The 24,001-nt window shown below is 33.2% G+C and overlaps 3 protein-coding genes across 4 annotated transcripts; 1 reads left to right on the forward strand and 2 right to left on the reverse strand.

Moving 5' to 3' along the window:
• Positions 1–5,309: 5,309 nt before the first annotated feature.
• On the reverse strand, positions 5,310–10,606 carry LOC123200092 (BTB/POZ and MATH domain-containing protein 4-like). Its single transcript, XM_044615205.1, has 4 exons — positions 10,034–10,606; positions 8,709–9,054; positions 8,323–8,602; positions 5,310–5,906 (listed from the first exon to the last, which is right to left on the reverse strand). The coding sequence occupies exons 1-4, from the start codon at positions 10,462–10,464 to the stop codon at positions 5,635–5,637; spliced, it is 1,329 nt and encodes a 442-aa protein (XP_044471140.1). The 5' UTR covers positions 10,465–10,606; the 3' UTR covers positions 5,310–5,634.
• A 645-nt stretch (positions 10,607–11,251) lies between these two features.
• Positions 11,252–15,923, reverse strand: LOC123200081. The gene is made up of 9 exons (XM_044615194.1): positions 15,668–15,923; positions 14,939–15,152; positions 14,691–14,851; positions 14,438–14,583; positions 14,056–14,118; positions 13,885–13,977; positions 13,009–13,170; positions 12,294–12,528; positions 11,252–11,762 (listed from the first exon to the last, which is right to left on the reverse strand). Exons 1-9 carry the CDS (start codon positions 15,759–15,761, stop codon positions 11,458–11,460), a joined length of 1,473 nt encoding a protein of 490 aa, XP_044471129.1. The 5' UTR covers positions 15,762–15,923; the 3' UTR covers positions 11,252–11,457.
• Positions 15,924–17,204: 1,281 nt separating this feature from the next.
• Positions 17,205–22,624, forward strand: LOC123209806 (probable zinc metalloprotease EGY1, chloroplastic). Of its 2 annotated transcripts, XM_044627959.1 has the most exons (10): positions 17,208–17,684; positions 18,441–18,905; positions 19,074–19,214; positions 20,091–20,192; positions 21,113–21,324; positions 21,517–21,567; positions 21,645–21,714; positions 21,795–21,863; positions 22,191–22,241; positions 22,339–22,624. In XM_044627959.1, the coding sequence occupies exons 1-10, from the start codon at positions 17,367–17,369 to the stop codon at positions 22,495–22,497; spliced, it is 1,638 nt and encodes a 545-aa protein (XP_044483894.1). In that variant the 5' UTR covers positions 17,208–17,366; the 3' UTR covers positions 22,498–22,624. The 2 variants fall into 2 exon arrangements, with proteins under 2 accessions (XP_044483896.1, XP_044483894.1); XM_044627961.1 differs by lacking the exon at positions 20,091–20,192 and having other exon boundaries at positions 17,205–17,684.
• The last annotated feature ends 1,377 nt before the right edge of the window (positions 22,625–24,001 follow it).

The following is a 24,001-nucleotide window of genomic DNA, read 5'->3' on the forward strand; positions in this document are numbered from 1 at the left end:
ATTTCCCCCTTAAGGTTTGAAATTTTTTTTCAACCAACAAATCTGGCAAGTCATTTGTAGCCAGAATGCCAAGAGGACAACAACTAGATGACAAAGCGTTGTTCATCTTCAAGATCTGGGGGATGAGGTGTCGTCAATCTGGATGATGTTTCTCCATCTTCCAGATCGATAACGTTTCTCAATAAGACATCACTAGATCGATGACGTTTCATTGTCCATATCGACAACGTTTCATTGTCCAAAAACATTATCGATCTGGAGACGATGCTTTGTATGAATGACAAAGCATCATTCTTTGATGTCTAGACAACGGACGACAGTTCATTGTCCAAACACCATCATCCTAACGTTTCAATCTTTTACTTTCTGGATTTATTGACTAAAAAAAATTTTCAAACCCTAAAAAGGGAAATGAGAAGTTTTTAAAACTTAATTTTAGAAAAAAAAATTATTAATTTTTCAAATTATAGAAATAAAATAATATAGTTTTTTAGGGTTTTATGATTTAATAGTAAAATAATGATTAAATTTTAATAAAAATAAATCTATAAATAAGTATTTAAGTTTTTAAAATATCACAATACCTTCTTGAAATTGAGCTAAACTTATATGGGACATAGTTCTTTACCATATAATTTGAGGGAGCATGATCTCAGTAGCTCCTTTTTAATCTTTTATAATATTAAGGATGGATCCGTTATTATACTTTTAACGGAAATTTACTAAGACATTACCTAAACCCAAAATTTCTATGCAATTTGAGGATGGATAGCTGTTTCTGCCGCTAAAATGTATCGTCATGTTATCGGACAATTATATATACACACAATATTAGATATATAAATAATATATTATTGTATCGTTAAATAATAATATATTTTATATATATTTAATACTATATTTAGATTATTTTATTTAATGTTAATATATATTTTTTTCAACTTATTATTATTATGATGGTAAATTATCATATAGTTCTTTTAAATGAATATGTGATGTATAAACCATGAAGTTTAAATATAATTTTTCAAATCGAACTTAAGTTTATACTTGTACTTTCAAATTAACAACACGAGATATTTTAAATTTAATTGTGAATTTTATGTGTACTTAATTAAACCAAACAATACTCAATTCTACCCTGTTCGTTTGAGCCCTTAACCAAGAGCTTAAAAAACCAAAAATTGATGGGATTTTATTTTTATTTATATTTACTTATCACACGAGACAGATTTTTCTATGGTGATGTTAATATACATCAACTATATTATTATTTAAGTTGCAAACTTAAGCTCTTAATACTCTTTTGTTGATAAAAAATAATTATGAAAAATTAGTAAAATAATAATTTATATACCAGAGACAATGTGAATATTCATGTACAATGTGTAAAACCTTTTATATAATTTTATATATAAATAATAAAATATTCTCATATAGTTGAGGGATGTTTTATATTTAATTTTTAATTATTTAATATATGATAAAATATTATTATTTATATATAAAAATTATATATATAATACTATCAATTGGTATAATATTCTCCAAAGTTTTCCCATGCTTGAATTATATGTTAAATAGTGAGTATGATGGAGAAGAATAATCATGATAAAATAAAATAATGTTGAAGCTCAATAATTGAATTGGTTATGGAAGATTGAAAGTTGGCTTGTGAATGGTCGCTTTCGGATTATAAATCTTTGTCTCTGTCACCATTACTCTGTCCCCTTGACAATTATCCAAAGTCGGCGGAGACGTTTTTTTTTTTTGAGTTTCACGTGAATTTGAGCAACCTAAAATTATTTCTATTTTCATATAGGTCCCACCCAAGGTTTTGGTATAAACCTTTTTCATTTGATAACTTTCGAAAATTTTAATATTTACCCTCTTATTAAATTTTACTATTATTATTAGAGATAAAATTATGATTTAATAAAAATATTTAAAAAAATTATAAATACATCACATTTTACCTCACTAAAATTAAAAACTAACAATTTTATCCCACTTTTCCCGACCCAAGATTTGAAAAATCAAAATTTCCCTCTATGGTTTTTGCAGAAACTATTGATGACCGAAGATGATAATGACAATAATATACTCTCTCTCTCTCTCAACTTCTCTCTTAGTCATCGTCTATTTCTAATGATCGTTGATCTTCATCGCCTAACCCATGAAAAGACCCAAATTTGGGTTTCTTTATCGAGCGATGAAGAGATCTCGGTTTCTTTGTTGCACCGTTGTGAGATAAAGAGATTTGGGTCTTTTCATTACGTTATCATGCCATGAAGAGACCCAGAAAAAGATTTGGGTCTTTTCATTACGTTGTCATGCCATGAAGGGACCCAAATCTGGGTCTCTTCATGCACTGGCTAATGATAATTGATGATGGTCGAAAATGAATTCTGGCTGAGAGAGAAGCCAAGAGGGAGGGAGAATGTCATCATTGTTGTTGTTTCTAGTCTTCGATAGCTACTGTAAAAACCCAAGGAGGGAAATGTTAATTTTTCAAACTTTAAGTGGGGAAATATGGGATAAATTTATTAGTTTTTAATCCTTATGGGGTAAAATGTGATAAATTTATAGTTTTTCAAATATTTTTTATTAAATGATATTTTATTCTTGATAGTAACAATAAAATTTAACGTAAAGGTGAATATTTAGATTTCTGAAAATTACTGAGTGAAAAAGTGAGTGTGAACCAAACATATAGCCGTTTGGCCTTTTATATATAAAGTTATGATAAAATTGTTTATGAACATCTTAATAACTAGGGTGTGTGTATGTGTGTGTATTCATATATATATCCCTATGATTTGTCAATTAAGTACATAATGGGCATACTAATAAAAAGGCCAAAAGACTAATTCCCATCCAAGGCTTAGTGAATTCCAAACTCCCACCCTCCAACTTTCAAAAACCTAACACCTACCCATAATTTGAAAAACAAACACCTACACTCTAAAATTAAGTTAAGGTTAAGGGCAAAATCATCATTTAACAATAATATTTAAAGTTTACATCATTTTACCCCCTTAATTTGAAAAACTAACAATTTTTCTCAAAATTAAGTTTTGAAAAGTGACATTTTCTCTTCTACTTAGGGTTTCCAATTTCACTAGTGAATTTTTAGCCAACAATGACTAATCTCTCTCCTTTTGGTGCTCAATATCGGATGGACAATATCTGAATTCGACGAAATCCACACATTCAAACAAAAAGTCAAAACTCTTCGTCTGGATGAAGACGATGGTCTAAATGAGGAGATCAGTCTCTTCTGGATCGTCATTGTTGTTTAAATGAAGTTGACTTTGTCTATACAATGAAGATCTAGATAAAGAGTTTCGACTCTTTATCTGGATTATGTCAAACCCAGATGTATCATTAGTCAAAAATTCACCGACAAAATTAGAAATCCTAGGTAAGGGAAAAATGTTAATTTTCAAAACTTAATTTAAAAAAAAAATTGTTAATTTTTCAAATTAAGGGGTTAAAATGATATAAACTTTAAATATTATTATTAAATAATAATTTTACCCTTAACCTTAACTTAATTTTGGAGGACAGGTGTTAGTTTTCCAAATTATAGGTAGATGTTTGAGTTTTTAAAAATTAAAGGGTGAGAGTTAGAGTTCACTATATCTTGGGTGCGAATGAGTTGTTTGGCCTAATAAAAAAAATTTGGCCTAACAAAAAAAACAAAAAAGGAAAGACTCGAGGAAATGGGAGCTCACAGTGACAGAATTCAATCAAATAATTATTTGGATAAGAAGGTCAATTTATGAAGTCAAAATTATAAAGCGACAGGTGACCTAAAAAATAAAAATAAAATATCCCTGTTTGATTCTATATGAACAAAATCAAAGATTGAAGAAACGTGTTTAAAGAAAATAATTTCAGAAATTGGACGGTTTTTTCAATTTTATGTGGCTTTTGTTTACAAAGTTTGATAATGGAAATGACTTTCCGTGCTCTTTTAGATAGGCCTAAAAGACTTATTCTCTCTCAAATATTAGTGTATTTTTAAACTTTCACATATGAAATTTAAAAAACTTAGATACGATTAAAATTATTTTTTTTAAATTTAAAAATCTAATAATTTTTTTCAAAATTTAAAAAATAATTATTTTTTCATAAAATTTGTTTCTCCTTCTCTCTAACAATCATCTCATTTTCAGTTATCGGTCGACTTTTCCAACTCTCTTCTTTTACCTTTGCATTTCCTTTACTTTTTTATGTGCCAAAGCTATTTTCTTTTCTCATGTGTCATCTATACATCTCGTGTTGTATTGCAAATCGACAACATAACAAAATTAGGATTTAAATTTTGAAGATACGTAGTGATAAAAAAATGTGCAATGTGTTGTTCAATGTATATTTGGAAAAGTTAGAGTAGTGTATGATATTCTTTTGTAAATAATTTAAAGTTTATATAGAACAAGAATATTGCCAAATTTGAATGGCTTAATTGGGGTTATGAATTGTGAAAGGTGACATTGGAAATACGTGCAAGAAAGAAATGGGTTTATATATATATATATATATATATATACACATTTATTTATGTGAATAAAGTCAAGAAGATGCGGATCGTGTCACTTGTTAGGCAGCTTTTATATTTAATTGAAAGTTATATGAATGGACAATAATGTATTTAAATGTATATAATTTTATATATAAATAATGATATATTATCATATGCGTAAATATTATATTTATCTGTTTTAATTATTCAAATAAATATATATTTATATATATTATCATATAATTAAATATTATTTTATTTTTAAATTAAAATCATCAAATTATATAACAACACATGTTTACTAATTCAATCATGTGAGTAAATAAAATATAAAAAATATTAATTTGTTCTTAACTTCAAGCTGGATCGGATTGGATTGAATTAAATTAGTTTTGTTGGATTTTAGCATATCGATAAGTTGGTTGAGCACTAAGTTTAATGGAGATGGTTGAATACAATATAATTTTTTTGTCGGTTTCCAAATATAATGTTTGATTTATATTAATTTAATTAATAAAATTATATATATTTATTTTAGATACATAAATAAATATATATTTATATATATCATTATATAATTAAATAATTTTAAATTAAAAATAAAATAATACCTAATTATATATATCACACGTAAATTTGTATTTATATGTACATTTGAAATAAATTCAAACAATATTACTCTAACTTAAAATTATACATTCAAAATTTGTACCTATATCCCCAAAATGAGATAAGGTTCCATCTTTAAAAAAATAAAAATAAAAAAACAAAAAGGGAGAGCTTGCATACTAATTAGTGCTTCATAGCAATGCATGGCATTTACTGTACATTCATGTCTTCCAAATGAAAGCTCTTCTCATAACAGTACATAGAACAATTTCAATATGCAGAATGCCAAGAACAATGATTTCAATCTATTACAACACATTATACAACCAACAGATTTTGCCACCAAATGATCTGTTTTTAATTAAAATTAAACATAAAACATTTATTTGTTGATGCATAAAGAGTGGAACATCCTCTTGTTTCTCTTCCTTTCTTCCTACATTTTCCTTTTCTGATTTGATTACATTAGGGAGAACTGACAAATAGTGTTTATATTATCAAGCTTCTTCCCTGGGACTCCCTGCTCCTTCGCCACCTTCAAGTGGTGGCGCCCACACACTTCTACTTCTTTCCCCTCCATTTTCCCAAATTTGCTGTCTCACACTCCTACCGTTTGTATCATCACCATCAGAATACTGTGCCCAAACGCTTCTTGTTTTCCCCCATACGCTGAATTCATCTTCACAACCTGCCACTGTTTTCAATAGCTCGGACTGCAGAAACGGGAAGTTTTCTTTAAGATACTGGAAACCATCTGAGCGCATAACAGCTACATCAAAAGGGAAAATTAAAGGAGGTTAAAAGGACGTAGAAATAAAACATTCAGAGCACCAAGAATAAGTATCTAATAGAACAATGAAAACCTTGGGCTCAACACTTGATTTCCAGGTTTTCAGTATCGTTGGGACCTCCTGAAGAGCAAAACTCTTCATAAACAGAATGCTCAACAGCTGTATAATACTGACATGTATAACTAATTCATGCCATGCTAGCAGTTTTTCAGACTGACATGGATATTATCGATACTTACGGGTCCTTTTATTTCAAACAAACAGTTTTTATTCAGCCAAGGCAAGCCTAAACTTGTGTAAACTACACTTACTATTATGATAAAAGTTATAATTTGCATATTCATTTTTCTATACAATTTATGAATTACATAAATAAGTTCAGATGTATGCATGTGAATGTGAAAGGTGTACATATATACAAGAGAGCACCGTGCAGCTTATGCCTAAATGGTAGATATTGAAGTAGGTATTCTTCACATTAAACCAAACAAGCGCTTGGCTATTCAAAGTAATCCCCTTTGTTTCAACAAACCACAACAGCCACTTTTACATCAGAACAGTTCACACACTCCTAAGAACATATAAATGGCCCTGAACACTTCCACAAACCGATATTTTCCAGTCTCACTGTAAACTCAGAGTACCTCACTTCAACAGAACAGATCTTCCTTCACAATCTATTATGCTTGCAGTTAAAAAGTTATTCTTCTCCGTCAAGCAACTCTACCACAAAGTCAACGCCACATAAGTTCATTATGTTGATTACATCATTTTTTATTTTTTTCCCTTTTTTTTATTGCTCTATCATTAAAAATTGAAAGAAAAAGCAAATAACATATTTTCATCCTGTAATTTCACTTTACTCACCTTTATTAATAAAATTATAACTATTCAGAATTGTTAACACCAACACCTGAATGGTTAATATTATAAACTGCTACAATAGTAGGGGTACAGAACTGGCACCATGATGACCTATGAGAGTTGTGACAAGTGATTGATAATGTGAAACATCAAATTAATAATATTAGAAAATAAGACTTATTGTGAATCGACTTGTAACATTGAACATAACATGCTACATTTTCAAGTTAAGCATTTATGAGAGGAAGAGGGAGACACCTAGAAAGAAGAGTTAGTTTTCCAGATTGATTCTTAAAAGGCATATTATGATGGTTGCTAAGGTCCTCCTCTATCCTATAAGGTTATTCGGCACTTGATAGAGGAACTAAAATTCAAGGTTTCCTGAAATCAAGGTGCTATACTCCTATCAAGGTGTAAAATTGGAGTTATAAAACAGTTACCCTCCCCCCACCCCTTCTCTATTCAGGAGAAAGACAAGGGCAGAACCTACTGCAAGTGGTTGAAGTTTCCAGAGTAACTTCAACTTGTCCAAGAGATTAACTGATTGTGTTCAGTCAAAAGAAAGTTAAGTAACTAGTAGACTGGATTGCAATTCTGGAAGTTGGCCAATAAAACATTTAGCTTTATTGCTAGGTTGCCATAAAATCTTTGGATGCAACCTTACTATAAAAATATATATATATATAGGGAAGAGATTCAACAGTCGGAAGGGACCTTTTTATCATGTGAGGCTAGATTCACTTTAATCCAAAAGATCCTATGCAGTATCCAGTCTACACCATATTATCAATCTCTTTTTAGCACGAGGAAGCAAGAAAAATGATAAATTGGTAATGTTACAATTAAAGGTAAGCTTTCAGTTAGTGAAAAATGTGGAAAAAGCAAATGGAACTTTATCAGAAAATTCTGCAATGAAGAATTCCTTTTAAGAGAACTCTTTATGGCATTTTGTCACTAAGAGTGAACATGATCTCCAAAACAATAATCGTGAATCAGAGACAGTCATTGATAATCCTAATTGCAGCCCTCCGTTCCGAAGCCACCTCTTCTTTTCTTATCATACATGGTTGGAGATGCGAAATAAAGTCAAAAAACAGTTTGTGAGGATGGAATGCTTTGAGAAATTCCTCTGAGCAAGTTGTTTTCCTTGGCTATACAGACAATATCCTGATCTCATGTTAATTTTCCCTCATCTTTCCTTGGAATGAAATTGGAACTTCAATTTTATGAGAAACATGAAAAAGAAAGTCCAAAAATTCTCAGTTGTCCTAAATAAGGCGGACATATTTTTTTATGTGTCAAGTGACAATAGGAAAGTTTAAAGCCTTCATGTCTAGGCATCTTTTATATTCCACCCAACATCCTAATAACACTATGAATCACACATCAATACAAAACTCAAATGCAGATCATTGAAGGTAAATCAGCAATCACTCCATGGAAAACAGTAATATCATACTTTGCATACCATTGTTATCATTTGATGAACTAAAAACCCCAAAATGAACAAATCAAACTAAAAGAACTTACGTATGAGGTTTTCAGCAGTGAATTTTAGGCAAACATTTTTCAGATCCGTAGCATGGTACTGATCAGCAAGCGCTAGAATATGAGAAACTGAATTCACTGTTATAACCTTGCAGAGCACAGACTCACATATCAGTCTAAGTCTAGGCAAGGCATATTTTTCTGCTGCAGCCAACAATTTAGCTTCCAATGTATCAGATACAGATAACACACTAGATGAACTAGACGCTGAGAACTCTTCATCTTCAATTAGAGTGTCATTGTATACAAAGTGCAACAAAGCCTGCCCAATTCACATGGCAGTGAAATATTAGGAAATAAAATACAACAGATATAACAATTGATAATTTAATCATATAGTTTAGATTAAAGAAAAATGTTATTAATACCTTAAAAACCCTAGGTTCCATATCCGTAACAACTACTTCTTGCTTATCTTCCTCCATTGCATCCGAAAATTCGGCTTCAAATACAGGAGAACGTGCAGCCAGTACCAACTTGTGAGCATGAAACTTCTCCCCATCAACATTAAAAGTAACATCTGAACTATCTTCATTCTCCAATAAGATACCAAAATGAGCCCCAATATCAGATTCAGGAACCTGTATAGAATGCAATCTCGAACAGTCTATAGCCGAAACCACAACACCAACTGTGCAATTAATTTTCAAGCAATCATCCTTCAGAAAATCTGACGTTTCAAGCATTGCACGTCTAAAAAATCGCTTGTAACCCCTGAAAAAAAAAAAGGAAACGAACAATTTTAACCTGCCACAAATCCAAACTATTGCATTAACAAACACTAACCATACGAAAAAAACTCTAGACACTATATTGAAATCAATGCCACTCGTCTCCAACATTTACATAGAAAAAATTACACAAAAAGCTGAAACTGTAATTAATTCTAAGCAAAACAAACACGTTTTCAATGCTATAAAATAACAAACAGTCCATTTACAGAGGAATAACCATAAGAGAGAATGGAAAATGAAAACCCACAGAATGCCATCTGCGGATTCTATTTCCAAAAGAATTATGGTACAATTTGAACCATTGAGAAGAATACAACGTCAGATCAGGGAAGAAGAGAAGGAACGCTGTGTTTTGGGTTTAATGAAGAGACAGCACTGTTTTCAGGAATTCATTCAATTTAATTTCAAATTATTTAATTAGTTAGATTGTTAATAAATGAGTTACGTGGACAAGCCAATTTGATTTTTGTACAAGGGCGGGGACTTTCATTTTGACAGTATTGCATGAGGAATGAATTTCCTTATTCTCTTCGTCTTTATTTTCTCTCTCTAAACTTCTGCGATCTCCATTTCTGCATTCTCTTTTTCTTCATGTTTCTGCACTCTTCTTAGTTCAGGTAGCATCAAATTAGCTACAAAAATTGGTTTATGCAGAAAAAACAAAGAAAACATGTTCTTCCCTAATAATTTCAGATTTCACCCCAGCCTTCAAATCGTACACAAAATCACTCGACCAAATACATTTTCCAAAAGATACATACATATTTATCTTTTAACGAAACAACTATTTACATTCATATTACACAACAAAATGCCCTAACGCTTTAGAACTAAACCTAACCGAAGCGCAGGCAAATCATTTCAATAAAACGCAATTTCTTGAAATTTCTTGAACAAATGTATACCAATTGAACAAAAACCAAGCCCAAAGAAAGAAAGAACAAAGAAAGAAGACTAACCACATGCTGCCACGATACTTGAGGGTATAGGGTCCACTCTCGAGGGAGCGATCGAAATGGGAATGAACCTTATGTTTCCCTTTACCACTCTGATCAAGAAGGGTGAGTTCAAAAAGCGCTCTCACATCGGTGCCTTCACTCGCCAAAGCGATGAAGACAGAGACATAAGTAGAATTATCTTCCGGGTTTTTGCCATCGGGGTAAAAATAAATTGCCCACTGGTAACCGGCAACGGTGAAATTGTCGCTGGCGATGTGCTTGCCGATACCGATACCCTTGGAAAGAGAGTAGCCCTGTATGGTGAAATGGTGGGATCCATTGATGGTTTGGGTGAGGGAGAGGGAGGAGGTCGGGGATGAGAGAGGAGTTGTGGTCGGAGAAGGAGAGGGAGAAGCACCGCCGCCGTCGCGGTGGTTGTGGTGGTGGTACATTGCGGTGGGGAAGGGGAAGAGAAAGAGAAAGAAAAAGGAAAGTGGATCAGAAACGAGAGGAATGTTTGGACTTTGAAAGTCCAATAGATAATTTATTTTTCAGTTTTGCTTATTCTCCGTTTATGCTTTTATATTATATGGTTAATAATGTAAAAATTCTAGCTTTGTTTAAAACCATATAAAAAGGAAATTAGGGCATCCTTAATTTTTATTATTCAAATAGAAAATTAATTGTTTGGGAGGGACGAAAATTTTGAAAAGACAAGAAAAAAGTGATTGATCGATTGAATTGAGGCAGGCCCATTGATTGGGAAATTGAATTGAGAAGCGCGTAGGAGAGTTGACTATTCAAGGGGGGTTTTGGTTGCTGAACGTTGAGAAATTGAGTTGAGGATTGCCAAGCTTGCCCGACGGTGGTGCTGGCATTGGACGAGATCAAACCATTTATTAAATGGTTGAAAGTGCTTTGTGGTGGGGTTTGAACACCCTCGTTACTGAAAGGACATTTGTGTAAGAGGATTTTGTTTAGTGCTGATATCGGAGATGGATTATGAGTAATTTGATTGATTGAATATTGATGTTTGACTCATTATTTTTATGGGTGTTGTTTAACTTGGACGAAAAAGATGAATCGAATGAATCATAGATAATTCGATTGATTGAATATTTATAGGTTTGAACGACAATCTCACTATCGAGAGATTCTTTATCTCCATTGATATTTATAAATGATAACAAAATTTTGCATAAAAAGACCTTCAATAAATTGTAACACAACATTACTATGTAATCCCAGTAATGCAATTCCACAAATTTGCATAGATCATGTTTAGAAGAAACATAATAATCGTTACAAGGCCGGTTAATTTGTTACCAAATGTGCTACAAACCTAACCTAAGTCACTCCTAAAACTCATTCTCAAGATAATTTCCTACAACTATTTACTTGTTAAATGTGCAACAGAACAGTATCATCTTCTTCTGCTTCATTCCCTACCAGCCGAACAACCTAAACCCGTTACTTCTCCCCGCAGCATTCTCATCTGTAGAATCTGTTTCACTTCCCACTGATTCATCTGAACTATCACTTGGTAGGAGTTTAATTCTGTCAGCATGATCAATGATCCAATCCGTAAACTCTGGTGATGCTGTCAATTCTGCAACTGCTTGCCGCGTTGATTCACGGGTAAAATCCTCCCATTCTTGCTTTGTAAACTTCCTTTTCTTTATTTTGTGAAAGGCTGAATAGTAATTCTGCTGATTGATTATCCCTTCACCAGCATATGGCGAAATCACACCTGTGACAATCAAGGAAAATATACATTGGCATATGGCATACTGATATTAAATGACAATCAACACCACAATCCAGCAACGCACAAAATGAGCCAGATATTTTAAAACAGTTAATGTTTTCCGCAAAAATATGGGTCACTACCTCAATACACAACACAGCAAACACAAAAAAACTCAGCAAGGAATCGTCCAAACAGACATGTTTAATAATAAAAGGTAGTAAAAATAAATAGTTTTACAGAAAAGGAGGAACCAGCAAATGTCTAAGCAGTAAATTTATGCGTCATAAATAAATGAAGTGAAAATCATTTTACTTTCAGTTTCCATCCAAGAAATTTTTTGAAGGAAAATGGAGTAAGCAAGGAACGACAGAAAAGCTGTTCCCACACAAATTACAGATGAAGCAAACAATTTATATGCATAATTGTTTTACCACCAGCAAATATCAATTTATATACAGATGAATAAATGCTATTTCATTAAAATAAATAAATAAATAAAAAGACTACATTTGAAAGAAACAGAACACATACCATTAACAGGAGAGTTAGACCACGAAGGAGAAATCATAGGACTTGAGCTATTCCACAAATTCCTCCTGGAAACAGCTACAGGTGATCTGCTAAGAAATTCAGCATGACCATGCTTTCTTGTCGACTGTCTTGATTGATGCAGACCACTTCCAAGCCACTTTGAAGAAGTGATGAGACAGCACACAGTGCAGCAAGAAACCAATGCTCCCAATGCTAGAGGAGTATCAAGGGTGCTCTGAAAAAGAGTACAGAGATAGAAAATGTAAAGATAATACAACACCTAAATCACCAATCTGAAGCTACAGGTGGATGCTATTATTGAAAAAGGAAAGCCTACAGCTTTCCAAATCCTTCATAATAAAGCAAAAAGAGATTCATTGAGTCTCAACTCACATAATCCCTAAGTTATAACGCACAAATCCAATGCAAACTATCGAAAGTTGTCATGGTACCAAGGCTCATGTCAAGTCATGTACACCCTAACTAAATTACATTCTGATAATAAGTACTCGGCAAATCTAGATAAAGTGAATTTATTTTTAATTATTCACAAAAAAGGAATTTTAGGATGAGTATAATTTATAATACCCATAACCAAGTCATGTATCTACCACATATTATTCTCGAACTAGGAATATTACATATCAGCAGAAATAAAAGGCAGAAAATTTAATAGTCCATCATAATAATAACCAACATGAAACAAATCGCAAACCTGGAAAATAGAAGTGGTTGCAATGATGCGCATTGCCCATTTAACAAATTGAGCTACACCAACATCAACAGTTCCATCTTTTGAAATCACAAATTTCCTTACAATCCAGTACCCTAAAGCAGCTCCTGCAAGTACAATCCCAACCAGTAGAAATATAGAGACCTGTAGGAAAAGAGGTACAGCCATTAAATAATAGGTTCACTTGCAAGGAGCAAAGAAAACATAAAAGGGAGAAAACTTTGGCAAGAATAATAAAGTAAGAAAGCAGTTACACACAGAAAAATATGACAAGGAACTGCCAAACATTTCAATAGAGTGTCCTTAATAAAAATTGTCCCATACATTTCTTAAAAAAAAAGGAAAATGATTCCCATAGTTTAAAATTTCAGTTTCTTAACTAAGACTAATAATAAAATCTAGTCCAATAGTTAGACTTTTAGAAAATGAAGATGCATATTAAATATTAAACTAAATGTGCCTCTTAAATAAAAGATAACTGTAGAAAAATGCTACTCAAAGAGGCCCAAATCATCCATAAAGCGACTTACTTTAAATATCTTGACTGGAAAATGAAACCATATAGCACGATTTGTTTGCCTTTAATTTGTCTATATGCCTTCTACATTTCTCCCTTCCTATCTGTGAAAAAATTGTCTAAAGTTACAAAAGCTCATTACAGGGAAAAAGTTTCCATTAAATGACTTGTGAAGAGGAAACCCTATTGCATATGACTCATGAAATCATGTGAATTGATTGAGATAAAATGTAGTATGTACTTAAGCCTCATCTCCAAACAACACTAAAATAAATAATCAGAGCATTTAAAGAAGTTGAACAGCAGTTATACGTATGTAATATCTAAAAATAACAACTTACGGGATTGTGCATCTCCTCACTTAGTCCAAAACTGACAAGAATAGAATTCACCAGCACCGAGAATTGATGTAGAAGAAAAGATCCAGCACCAAGCTGAAAGCAAATTTAATAGTGAGATTTATCTGTAACAAATATTTAATTAAACACAAAGACTGAAGAATGAGCACTCACCACTGATCCATATATAGTAAGATACAAGACATTCTTCCTTCCTGTTGGCAACAGTTTCATTCCCTACATCAGAAGACAAAATTAAGAATGAAAATAGAATTGAGAATAAGCTAAGATGAAGGACAAATCTTACATATATCAGGAAGTAAGGAATACATGTAATCTAAATAGATGGATTGTTAATAAGTGAATCAACGCAAAAAGGGTTTCTGAAGCTATAACAAGGAAGCAAAGAGGAATTGGCTTCTTTTATTTTCAACCTTTAACTTCCTTTCCAACCATGAATACTTCCCTTACAGGAACTCTTCCTAAAGATGAATCAGGCATAAAAGTTATGACAAAGGACTGAACTAAAAAGCAAAAGCATAAAAGACTTGAGTACCTGAAAGAGAAGGATTATAATGACAAGAAAAACTCCTATAGCCATTGAACTGCTATAATAAAAAGGAACCCAGTGGCTGACAACTGGAGCTAACAGCAGCAGAACAAATCCAACTGCTAGACAAAGGAGACGCCATCTCTGAAAATCTGCACAAACAACAAAGATATGTTACCACCATTAAAGAAAACACTTGTGTGACATGATAGGAAAAATTAAAATTGAGTAAAAAGAGGAAGAAGAGAGAATTCCGCACCTTCTTCAACTGCAACCGAAACAGAACCTGAGACTCCACCAACAAACTTCACATCAATGTATCTCTCCTCATATGGAGACATGACTGAGCTCCAAACTCCCCCCTTCTGAATAGCCTTCCACTCATCCTTTTCACACTGACATAATGCGAGCGAAATATTCCTGAACACATTTTATCAGTCAAATATAGGCCTCCACGTTTGGATAATTTCTATCTTGTTTCCAAGAAAAACACAATATGTCACTTACCGGTGAAAACAAACCTGGATTTTACTATGTAATCTCTCAGGGATTACCACAGAAGGAGCCAAAGTGACCCGAAATGAATTGGCATAACTCCCAAGTTTCAATCTTGAGTATCCAGAAACCTGAACTCTTTCACATGATATAACATCTTTGGACCCAGGAACATCGGCAAGGGGATATGGTGTGACATCTACTGCAGGATTCCCCATGTCAACACCTGTAAAATCATAAATGCCAACATTATTTACAAACACATAAAAAAAAATACACCCAAAAAACGCCAATCAAATTTTCATGATAAAAACAAAACCCCATAAGTTGCATATCCAAATTAGCGAAGGGCGCAAAAGCACACATGCAATGCATGTATAAACTAAAGCATAAAATTGGCATCTAATGAACCCTAACATCTGCATAAATTCATAGGTGGGTAAATTAATAATTTTTAATTGACAGAATAATACCCTAAAACTTCAGTAAATCACAAATAAGTTTTAAATATTCATAACTATATATAGGATTTCTTATCTTCAATTGAATTCCTCAGAAAGCTCCAATTCGTAAGAAAAAATAGAAAAAACATGCAAAACCCCATAAAAAAAAGTAAACGATCGAGAATATTCCCCTTTTCGGGATTTCCTAGGCAACCAAACAGCGAGAAAGGTAAAGAAACTCAGGAACTAAGAAAATAAACGGAAGAAGAAGAAAAAAAGAGAAGGAGGGCGGGCGTACCTTTAAAAGGGGTCACATGGTGGGCAAGGAAGAAGCATAGAAATAGTGGAACAAAGAGAGGAAGAGAAGAGAAAGAGAAGGCAGGTGCAACCATTACTGCCTCTCTTTGTCTCCGTCAATGTGTTTGTAAAAAGAACGAAACTAAGAAGAAAGGCAAGAGAAATGAAGCTGCCGGTAACGGAAATAAAAATGAAAAGGCCGATCAGCCGGACGGTCACTGCGTGCATAATATTTATTATCAATATGTTGTGCGTATTTGGCGTGTTGCGTGGAGAATAGGCAAGCAGGGGTGTGCAAAAAAGACTGGGCATCCTGGTCCATGAATCTTAAATGCCTCTATAGGCCCATTAAAAATTTTAATTTTTTTAATTTATTAATTTTAATATGCAAAGAGAATATTTTTAAAATTTTATTAGAAAACTCACACCAATAAATAAAAGAAAAATTAATAAAATAAAAGAATTTTATAATATACATGGAATAATCAATTATATATATAAGTATAATACATTTTCACTTTCATCCGTATTTAAATTATCGAAATCTTCTAATATATTAATAATAACACGATTTCGTATCTTGAAATATATTATGTGTTTGATGAATACTTATACATAGAGAGTGGATGCTCATTTAATGTGCAAGAGTCATTCATATAAGATAAATGATCTATCAATGACAATAAAAGTAAATTAAACATCATGAACGAGTAAGCACATGAGGTGTACATGAAGGATTCATGCTTATTTATGGCAGTTGATTTCGAAAAATTATACAAATGTCGTGTTCTAGTGAGAGAGTTTCACACAATTGCTTTATAATAAGAGTAATGTAATGTACAATTTTATATACAATACAATAATGTATCATTATGTAATTAGTCAATTAAAAATTAAAGATAAAATAACCTTCAATCATATAATAATATATTATTATTTGTATATAAAAATTATATATTTAGTATTATTATTATCAAAATATATAAAGACACAAACTGAGAGTTTTGAGGATTCATAGTCATAGGAAATTAGAGCTTCAAGTTGTAGTTGTCGAGAGTCAAATAAGTAGGACATAAACATTTCCAAATTTAGATATTTTGGGGGGACGAGCATGTAGATATATTATATTGGATATTCTAAGTTTATATATGAATGATGTTTTGTTTGGAATTACTAATTTTTTTATAATAAAAAATATTATTTAAGTTGAATTATTATTTTTTAGATTTAATTAATTATATTAACTAAGATGAATTTAAATTTAATAACTAAATAATTTAAGAATTTAATTTTTAAAAATTATATAAAAAAATAATAATGATAATATGTTGAGCACGTCTATTATTGGTATTACACTTTTCTTGCTTGTCTTGGAAAAGATTCATTACCCATGCCCCTCGATTTCTACCCAAACCCCTAGGTTTCTACTGGGTTAGGTTAGGCATACTGTGCAGTGTAGTGCTCCACTTTTTCCGTACTTATTGTAATTTCTGTTCTGGATAGAATCGGACCTTATCCGGACCCGTGGACTAAAATCCATCCCCAGCCGTCTCTCTCTAGAAGAAAAAACAGAATAAAAGATATTTGTTTGAAAAATCCAGTGAACCAAATAGCAAGATATGCTGTTTGTGCCAAAGTTTGTAATTTCCATCCTTCAAATGTGCTTCTGAATCCAACTTCTCTTCTTTCTCTCTGATTGGATGGGAACTCTCGCCACTTCCTCTTTCACTCTGCATTCATTCCCTCTAAACGCTCGCACACTTAAGCTCTTTAACTTCAATAACTCTTCTTCTTTATCTTATCATTATTTCCCCAGCAAACGGCTTTCTTATAGGACTCTGAATTCTCGAAATAGTTGTAGGTTTAGGTGTTTTTGTTCACATAATAACGATGTAGAGAAGCGTGAGGATAGTTTATCCAATGATTCTGGTGTTAAAACGGTTACGCCTGATGAAGCAGATGAGAAAAAGATTGATGAATTTGGTTCTGACAACACACCCACTTCTGTTTCTTCAAGGGTAATTTGTTTTTGTGTTCCTTTTAGCTTTTCTTAATGTTTGGCTTCATTTGTAAGTTATTAAGGCGTTGTTTGGTTGCCATTTGAAGAAATGTATAGTTTGTTTAGTGATGTTATGGAAGTAGCTTGTGGGATTGATACGAGAAGTGTAGAATTATCGAAGTTGACTGGTTCTAAAAAGGATATATTTTATGTTTTTTAAATGTGAATTTTTTTCAATTGAGAGTGAGCATGAAAAATTACACATCTATGTACAGTGATTTAGTGGTTTTGAATTCTACATTAATTCAGTGCCGTTGTATGGTTAATTTCAGTCTGCCCAGTAAGATGGTTCATGCTTATACCTTTGTAAACTGTATATAGTTGATGTTTCATTGTACTTTTTTTTTTTTTGAATTAAGCTTCAGGAATTTCGACCCAAGGATATGGATGAAAATGTTCTCATCTTTCCCATCGATGTTCTTTAAGTTCTTGTTTTTGGTTTGGAAATAGTGTTATTTGGGTTAAACTGATTCATAATCTATTTTCTTTTTCAAATTATATTTCATTGTGTTACTTTTTCTATCAATGAATAATGTTGGCTCACTTTTTTTTTTTTTTTCATATGTAGAAAACTAAATTTATCGTATTGTCACAAGGGGAAAGAGAGAGATATTGTGAAAAAAAGACTGAAAATGGGATGAATGGGTGTTTGTGTGTGTTATATGCTAAGCTTATGGTTCTAATAGTAACATATTAGTGTTTTTTTCTTCATCAGCCACCGACTAGATCTCCAAATGGACCAGACTATAATAATTTCCAAGTTGATTCTTTCAAGCTAATGGAACTTTTGGGACCCGAAAAGGTTGACCCAGCTGATGTGAAGCTAATCAAGGGTAAACTTTTTGGTTATTCAACATTCTGGGTAACCAAAGAAGAACCATTTGGAGATCTTGGGGAGGGCATTCTTTTTCTTGGAAATTTAAGGGGAAATAGAGAAAATGTATTTGCAAAACTTCAAAGACAGCTTGCTGAGGTTACAGGTGAGAAATACAACTTATTTATGGTGGAGGAACCCAATTCCGAAGGGTCAGATCCACGTGGTGGACCTCGTGTTAGCTTTGGCTTGCTGCGGAAAGAGGTCTCTGAACCTGGGCCAACAACACTTTGGCAATATGTGATTGCTTTCTTGTTATTCCTTTTGACCATTGGTTCCTCTGTGGAGTTAGGAATTGCATCTCAGGTTAGCAAGTTGCCAGCTCAATTCAGCAAATTCAATGGCACTAATCGTAGATGTTTGTACAGAATTCTGTTTCCTTTATCTTTCTGGATATCATCCACAGTTCATCAACATCTATTTTCTTTGTTGGTTGAAAATAGATAGTATTAATTGGATACAATTTGTTAACAGATCAATAGACTTCCTGCAGAGGTAGTGAAATACTTCACTGATCCAAATGCTGTTGATCCACCTGATGTGGAGCTTCTATACCCTTTTGTAGAGACTGCTTTGCCCCTAGCATATGGTGTCTTGGGGGTTTTGCTATTTCACGTAAGCAACATCTCTTTCATTTTAGATTTGGTTGAATGAATGCATGAGAGGTTTCGGTTGCCTATCACATAATTAGTGCTGGGCTGTATTTCACGTCTTTATCTACTTTTCGCTTTTCTTTTCTTTCCTTTCCTTCAAATATGAAGTACCTGCAACTCATGATACAATTATCCGCCATGATAGTTTGTAAACTCTCTTTTGTTACTTGAAGTAATAAGAAGTTTCTTTTGTAAAATTACTTCATCAATTATGTTGGAATCTCTTTCCCCATTAAATCATTAGGTTTGTAATCTCTTCATAATGCTAAGTGTTCTTGATCTACTTGTTAAAACATTTTAGAAACAATTCTAAAACCATACCATTGCAAGCAGCAGATCTGGAGGAATCTAGTTTAATATTCTATTTTAATTGTTTGTCTATAAAGATGTTGATTCTACATCTATAATATATAGATATATATTTGGTAGAGTATCATGCAGGACAGTGATATTGCCTTTGACTCATTTGAACCTGAAACACCACAGTTGAAATTTTCTTCTCTGGCTATTGTTGGCAGATTTACAAAACGTAATTTCTCTGATTACAGCACCATGTCTTATATCTCTTTTCCCTCTCTAGTCCCTCACCAGAACTTCACATTTGCTGCAAGAAAATCACAGCATACGTATTCTGAGTGAGTTTGTATATCATAACAGTGACAAGTTTTCTTATTAATAGCTTAATTTGTTTTAATCTATTTATAGATTAGTGTCTTCTGTCCAAGTAACATAATCAAATATAGTCTAGTAAAATAATTTTTTCTAAAGAAATATCTGTGTGTAGATAATTCTAATATCAATGTTTTATATGTTACATCATAGAAATGGTTGTTTGCAGGAAGTGGGCCACTTTTTGGCTGCTTTTCCGAAGAAAGTAAAATTGAGCATTCCTTATTTCATTCCAAACATCACTCTTGGCAGCTTTGGTGCAATCACTCAGGTAAGTCCATTGAATTGTTATGGCAACTTCTGACTCTGAAACAACTAGATAAATGTTATATCTTTTGACTGGAATATATGTCTACTTAGTGTTAACGAGTTGCCTGTGTGCTAAGATTTGCTAGTTGCATGAATGCAAAAGTGGGGCATACCCACATGTTATCCATGTCCATGGTGAAGTCTAGGCCACCTGACTGAAAGTCTAAATTGTATGAGTTGTATAATCAAGTGACAGTAAACCCATTTTTGACCTATGAACTTACTGAAAAAGGACAACATTTTTATGTTGATCATGGAGTTAAGAAACTTTATTCAGAAATTCTGTACTTGGAAATAGTCCAACATGTTAGGCCTATATTAATTGTGGCGTTTTCACTTTAGCAGAGTTTTGGAGTTCACCTTTATTTACTCCTGCAACTTCCACTTGAAGAAAATGTCATTTTGTCAGGCAGTGTCTAAATACAGTTTTGCATCATATTTTATGGTATATTGGCTCCAATATGTGGTCAGTTTGATTGATTGGAAGAGTCAAAATTTTGAGAGGTGCCTCCTTCGATCTTGCATGCATATGGACCTTGGTTGGTTAACTATGACAATTAATAATTCTTTGTACTGAAAATATATCTTTTCTTTCTTCCCACTCTCACATTTGTTTCCTTAAATCACTTCTCTTGTTTTTGTAAACCCTAGATGTTTGTTGATGCTGGAGCATTTGTTCATATGATTTATTTTTTGCATCTTTGTACCATTAGGTATTGAAGGTAGCTATTCGGCTTATATCTTTTTTACCTTGTTATTTTACTCTTAATGATGCCAAAAATGAGGAAGATCAGTAGATATATTCGGTGAAACTGAAAATCTTATATAGTTATTGTTTAGAGTAATATTGAACTGCAGCTTATCAATTGCTAATATTTGTAGTTCAAATCCATCCTTCCTGATCGTAGTACAAAAGTTGACGTTTCACTTGCGGGTCCATTTGCTGGTGCTGCATTGTCTTTTTCAATGTTTGCTGTTGGCCTTTTGCTGTCATCAAATCCAAATGCTGCAGGAGACTTGGTGCAGGTTCCGAGCTCACTGTTTCAAGGATCTTTGCTCCTAGGTCTCATCAGTAGAGCTACTCTTGGTTATGCGTATGTCCATCCTTTGCATTCATGTCTTTTATTCAACTAAAACTTTGTTGGTATGCAGACTAAGCATAAATTCGTGGATACAATACTATGATTCTTGTTTGGATTAATCTAGCAGATGCTTGTGTGAGCTGCTGAGGTGTTGCTCTCATTATGAATATTTTGGATTGACACATTGTCAATAATAAATTGCAGAGCCATGCATGCTTCGACAGTTTCAATTCATCCTTTGGTGATTGCTGGCTGGTAGCTTACAATTTCTGGAATCTCTAATTTTCTTTATTATGCTGTGTAATATACTTACAATACAATCCACATTACAGGTGTGGCTTAACCACATCAGCGTTCAATATGCTTCCAGTGGGTTGCCTTGATGGTGGAAGAGCTGTACAGGTACACTTCTTCTGTTTGTACTAGGACATTCAGCATCAAAATCTAATCCTTTATAGAGATCTAATTACATGTTCTTGCAGGGTGCGTTCGGAAGAAGTGCTCTGGTTGGATTTGGCTTGACAACTTACACATTGTTAGGCCTGGGAGTGGTATGCATTCTTTCTTATTCTTTTGTCAATAGAACTTCATATTGCTACATCAACATCAATGGTTGATTTCAATTTTTAAGGCCTTTGGTTTATATTAAGAGGTGAGGTCTTGATTATTAAGGTTATAAAGTCCAATATGAGTCCCCTGTTTTAATAGATTGCTGAGCATCCCAAAATAAATATACAAAAATCTTCCTTCATATTGATATATTTATGATTTTCACGATTGTCTGTAGTATCACTGTGAATCCGTGTAATTATCTAAGAGTTTTACGAACTATCATATTTTATATTCAACTGAAATGTGTTTTGTTTGCATCCGTACAGATTGGTGGACCTTTATCTCTTCCTTGGGGCATATATGTGCTAATATGTCAGGTATGGAGATGGAAGACTTATGGTAACCGTTAATACAATTTTTGATTCCGAAGCTTTAGAATCCCTTCTCATTTCTGGTCGGATGATATATGTTCAGAGGACTCCAGAAAAACCATGCTTAAATGATGTGACAGAGGTTGGAACGTGGAGGAAAGCATTTGTTGCAGTGAGCATTTTGCTTGTATTGTTAACCCTGTTTCCAGTATGGGATGAACTTGCAGAAGAACTGGGTATAGGTCTTGTAACAACATTCTGATTTGAGTATACATAGAGGCAAATTTTGACATTTAAAAAATGAGTTGTCTTCAACCTGTAATTAATTCAGCTTCTAGGTTGTATCACAATCAAGAATCTTTATTATGAAAATCAGGCAATTCACAGAAGAGATAAAATTGGAGAATTGTTGGAGAATTATTTGACGCAATTATAAATGGACTCTTTTTTCAGAATTTGTTCATTAAAATTACTTCATCTATAAAATATTTAATCTTTAGTTTACATTTACCAAGGAAATAACGACGCCGTTACTTGCCAAACCAAAAAAAGAAGTAACGACGACGTTTACGCTAACGTGGACACACCGTCGTTAATCAGCTCAGCCACCCCGAGAAACTGCAATCAGAAAACCCTAATGAAGAAGAGAGTGGTTTAATCCACTGTGCTCATCTGATTCTTCCATGGTGTACCCCCTCCGGACTGGCTCATACCTCCTGCACAGAAAAATATTAGGATTATAAGTATAAAGTATGAGAATTATATTTTATATTAAAAAATTTGGATAATTAGTATGGTTTAAACTCTCTCATCTTAATAATTAGTTTTTGAAGTATAATTTTTTTACTGTTTATATTATTTAGTATTGGAGTAATCATTATATTTTTCAACTATACTCAGACAGTATGAGTGATAAAGTTGACATTATAGTGTTTACCGAGGGAGGGATAGCACAGAGTTAGCACATAATTACAAATATAGAGGCTATGGAGCATATTGGTACATTAAAATCTCACGCATAAAATATGAAGTTGAACCCCACATTCAAAAATATGACAACTAATGGAGAGTTTATAAGTGGTTCTCCTCGTGTTGGTATCAGAAAAACCCTCTTTCGTTTTTCCAAAACAGTTGTTGGATCCCGCTCTATCGACGCTTCCAGATCCTTCGAGAACCTTCCCGTTCCGTTTCACAACACTCTCAATGAAACTCCCTATGCCTACTTCTTTTACACCCCTCACCAAGCATCTCTTCTTCTCCCTTCCAATCTCCGCAATGCCAGTTTTGGAGGTCTACTTTTCGTAGTAATCTTGAACTTGCTTCACTAAGTCTACATGGTCCGATTTCGCTGGTCGTCGATTCGGACGATTGTTCTGCGGGACTGAGTCCACTTCGGTCAGAATGTGAGAAACCAGGTGGGGATTGTGTTGATGCGGCGGGTGAGTTGGGGGAAAGTGATTGTGAGTGCGAGTTTGAGAAGTGTTTGGAGGTGGGAGATGAGAATGGAGTGTTTGGGTGGCCATGTTCCTGCGGAGTGGAGGATGTGGGCATTGCGAGTGAGTGCGGACCGAGTTGCCGGTGCAGGTTGGAGTGTGAGAACCGGGTGAGTCAGACAGGAATAAGGGTTCAGTTGAAAATAGTTAGGGCTTTGAAAAAAGGTGGGGTTTGTTTGCTGATCAATTCATACCTCATGGCCAATTTATTTGGAGTTTGCAGGTGCCTAGAATGAGAATTTCTCATTTATCTTGCAAAGTTTTAGTTTTTCT

This window comes from Mangifera indica, chromosome 2 (assembly GCF_011075055.1).
Source record: "Mangifera indica cultivar Alphonso chromosome 2, CATAS_Mindica_2.1, whole genome shotgun sequence".
Taxonomy (NCBI): Eukaryota; Viridiplantae; Streptophyta; class Magnoliopsida; order Sapindales; family Anacardiaceae; genus Mangifera; species Mangifera indica.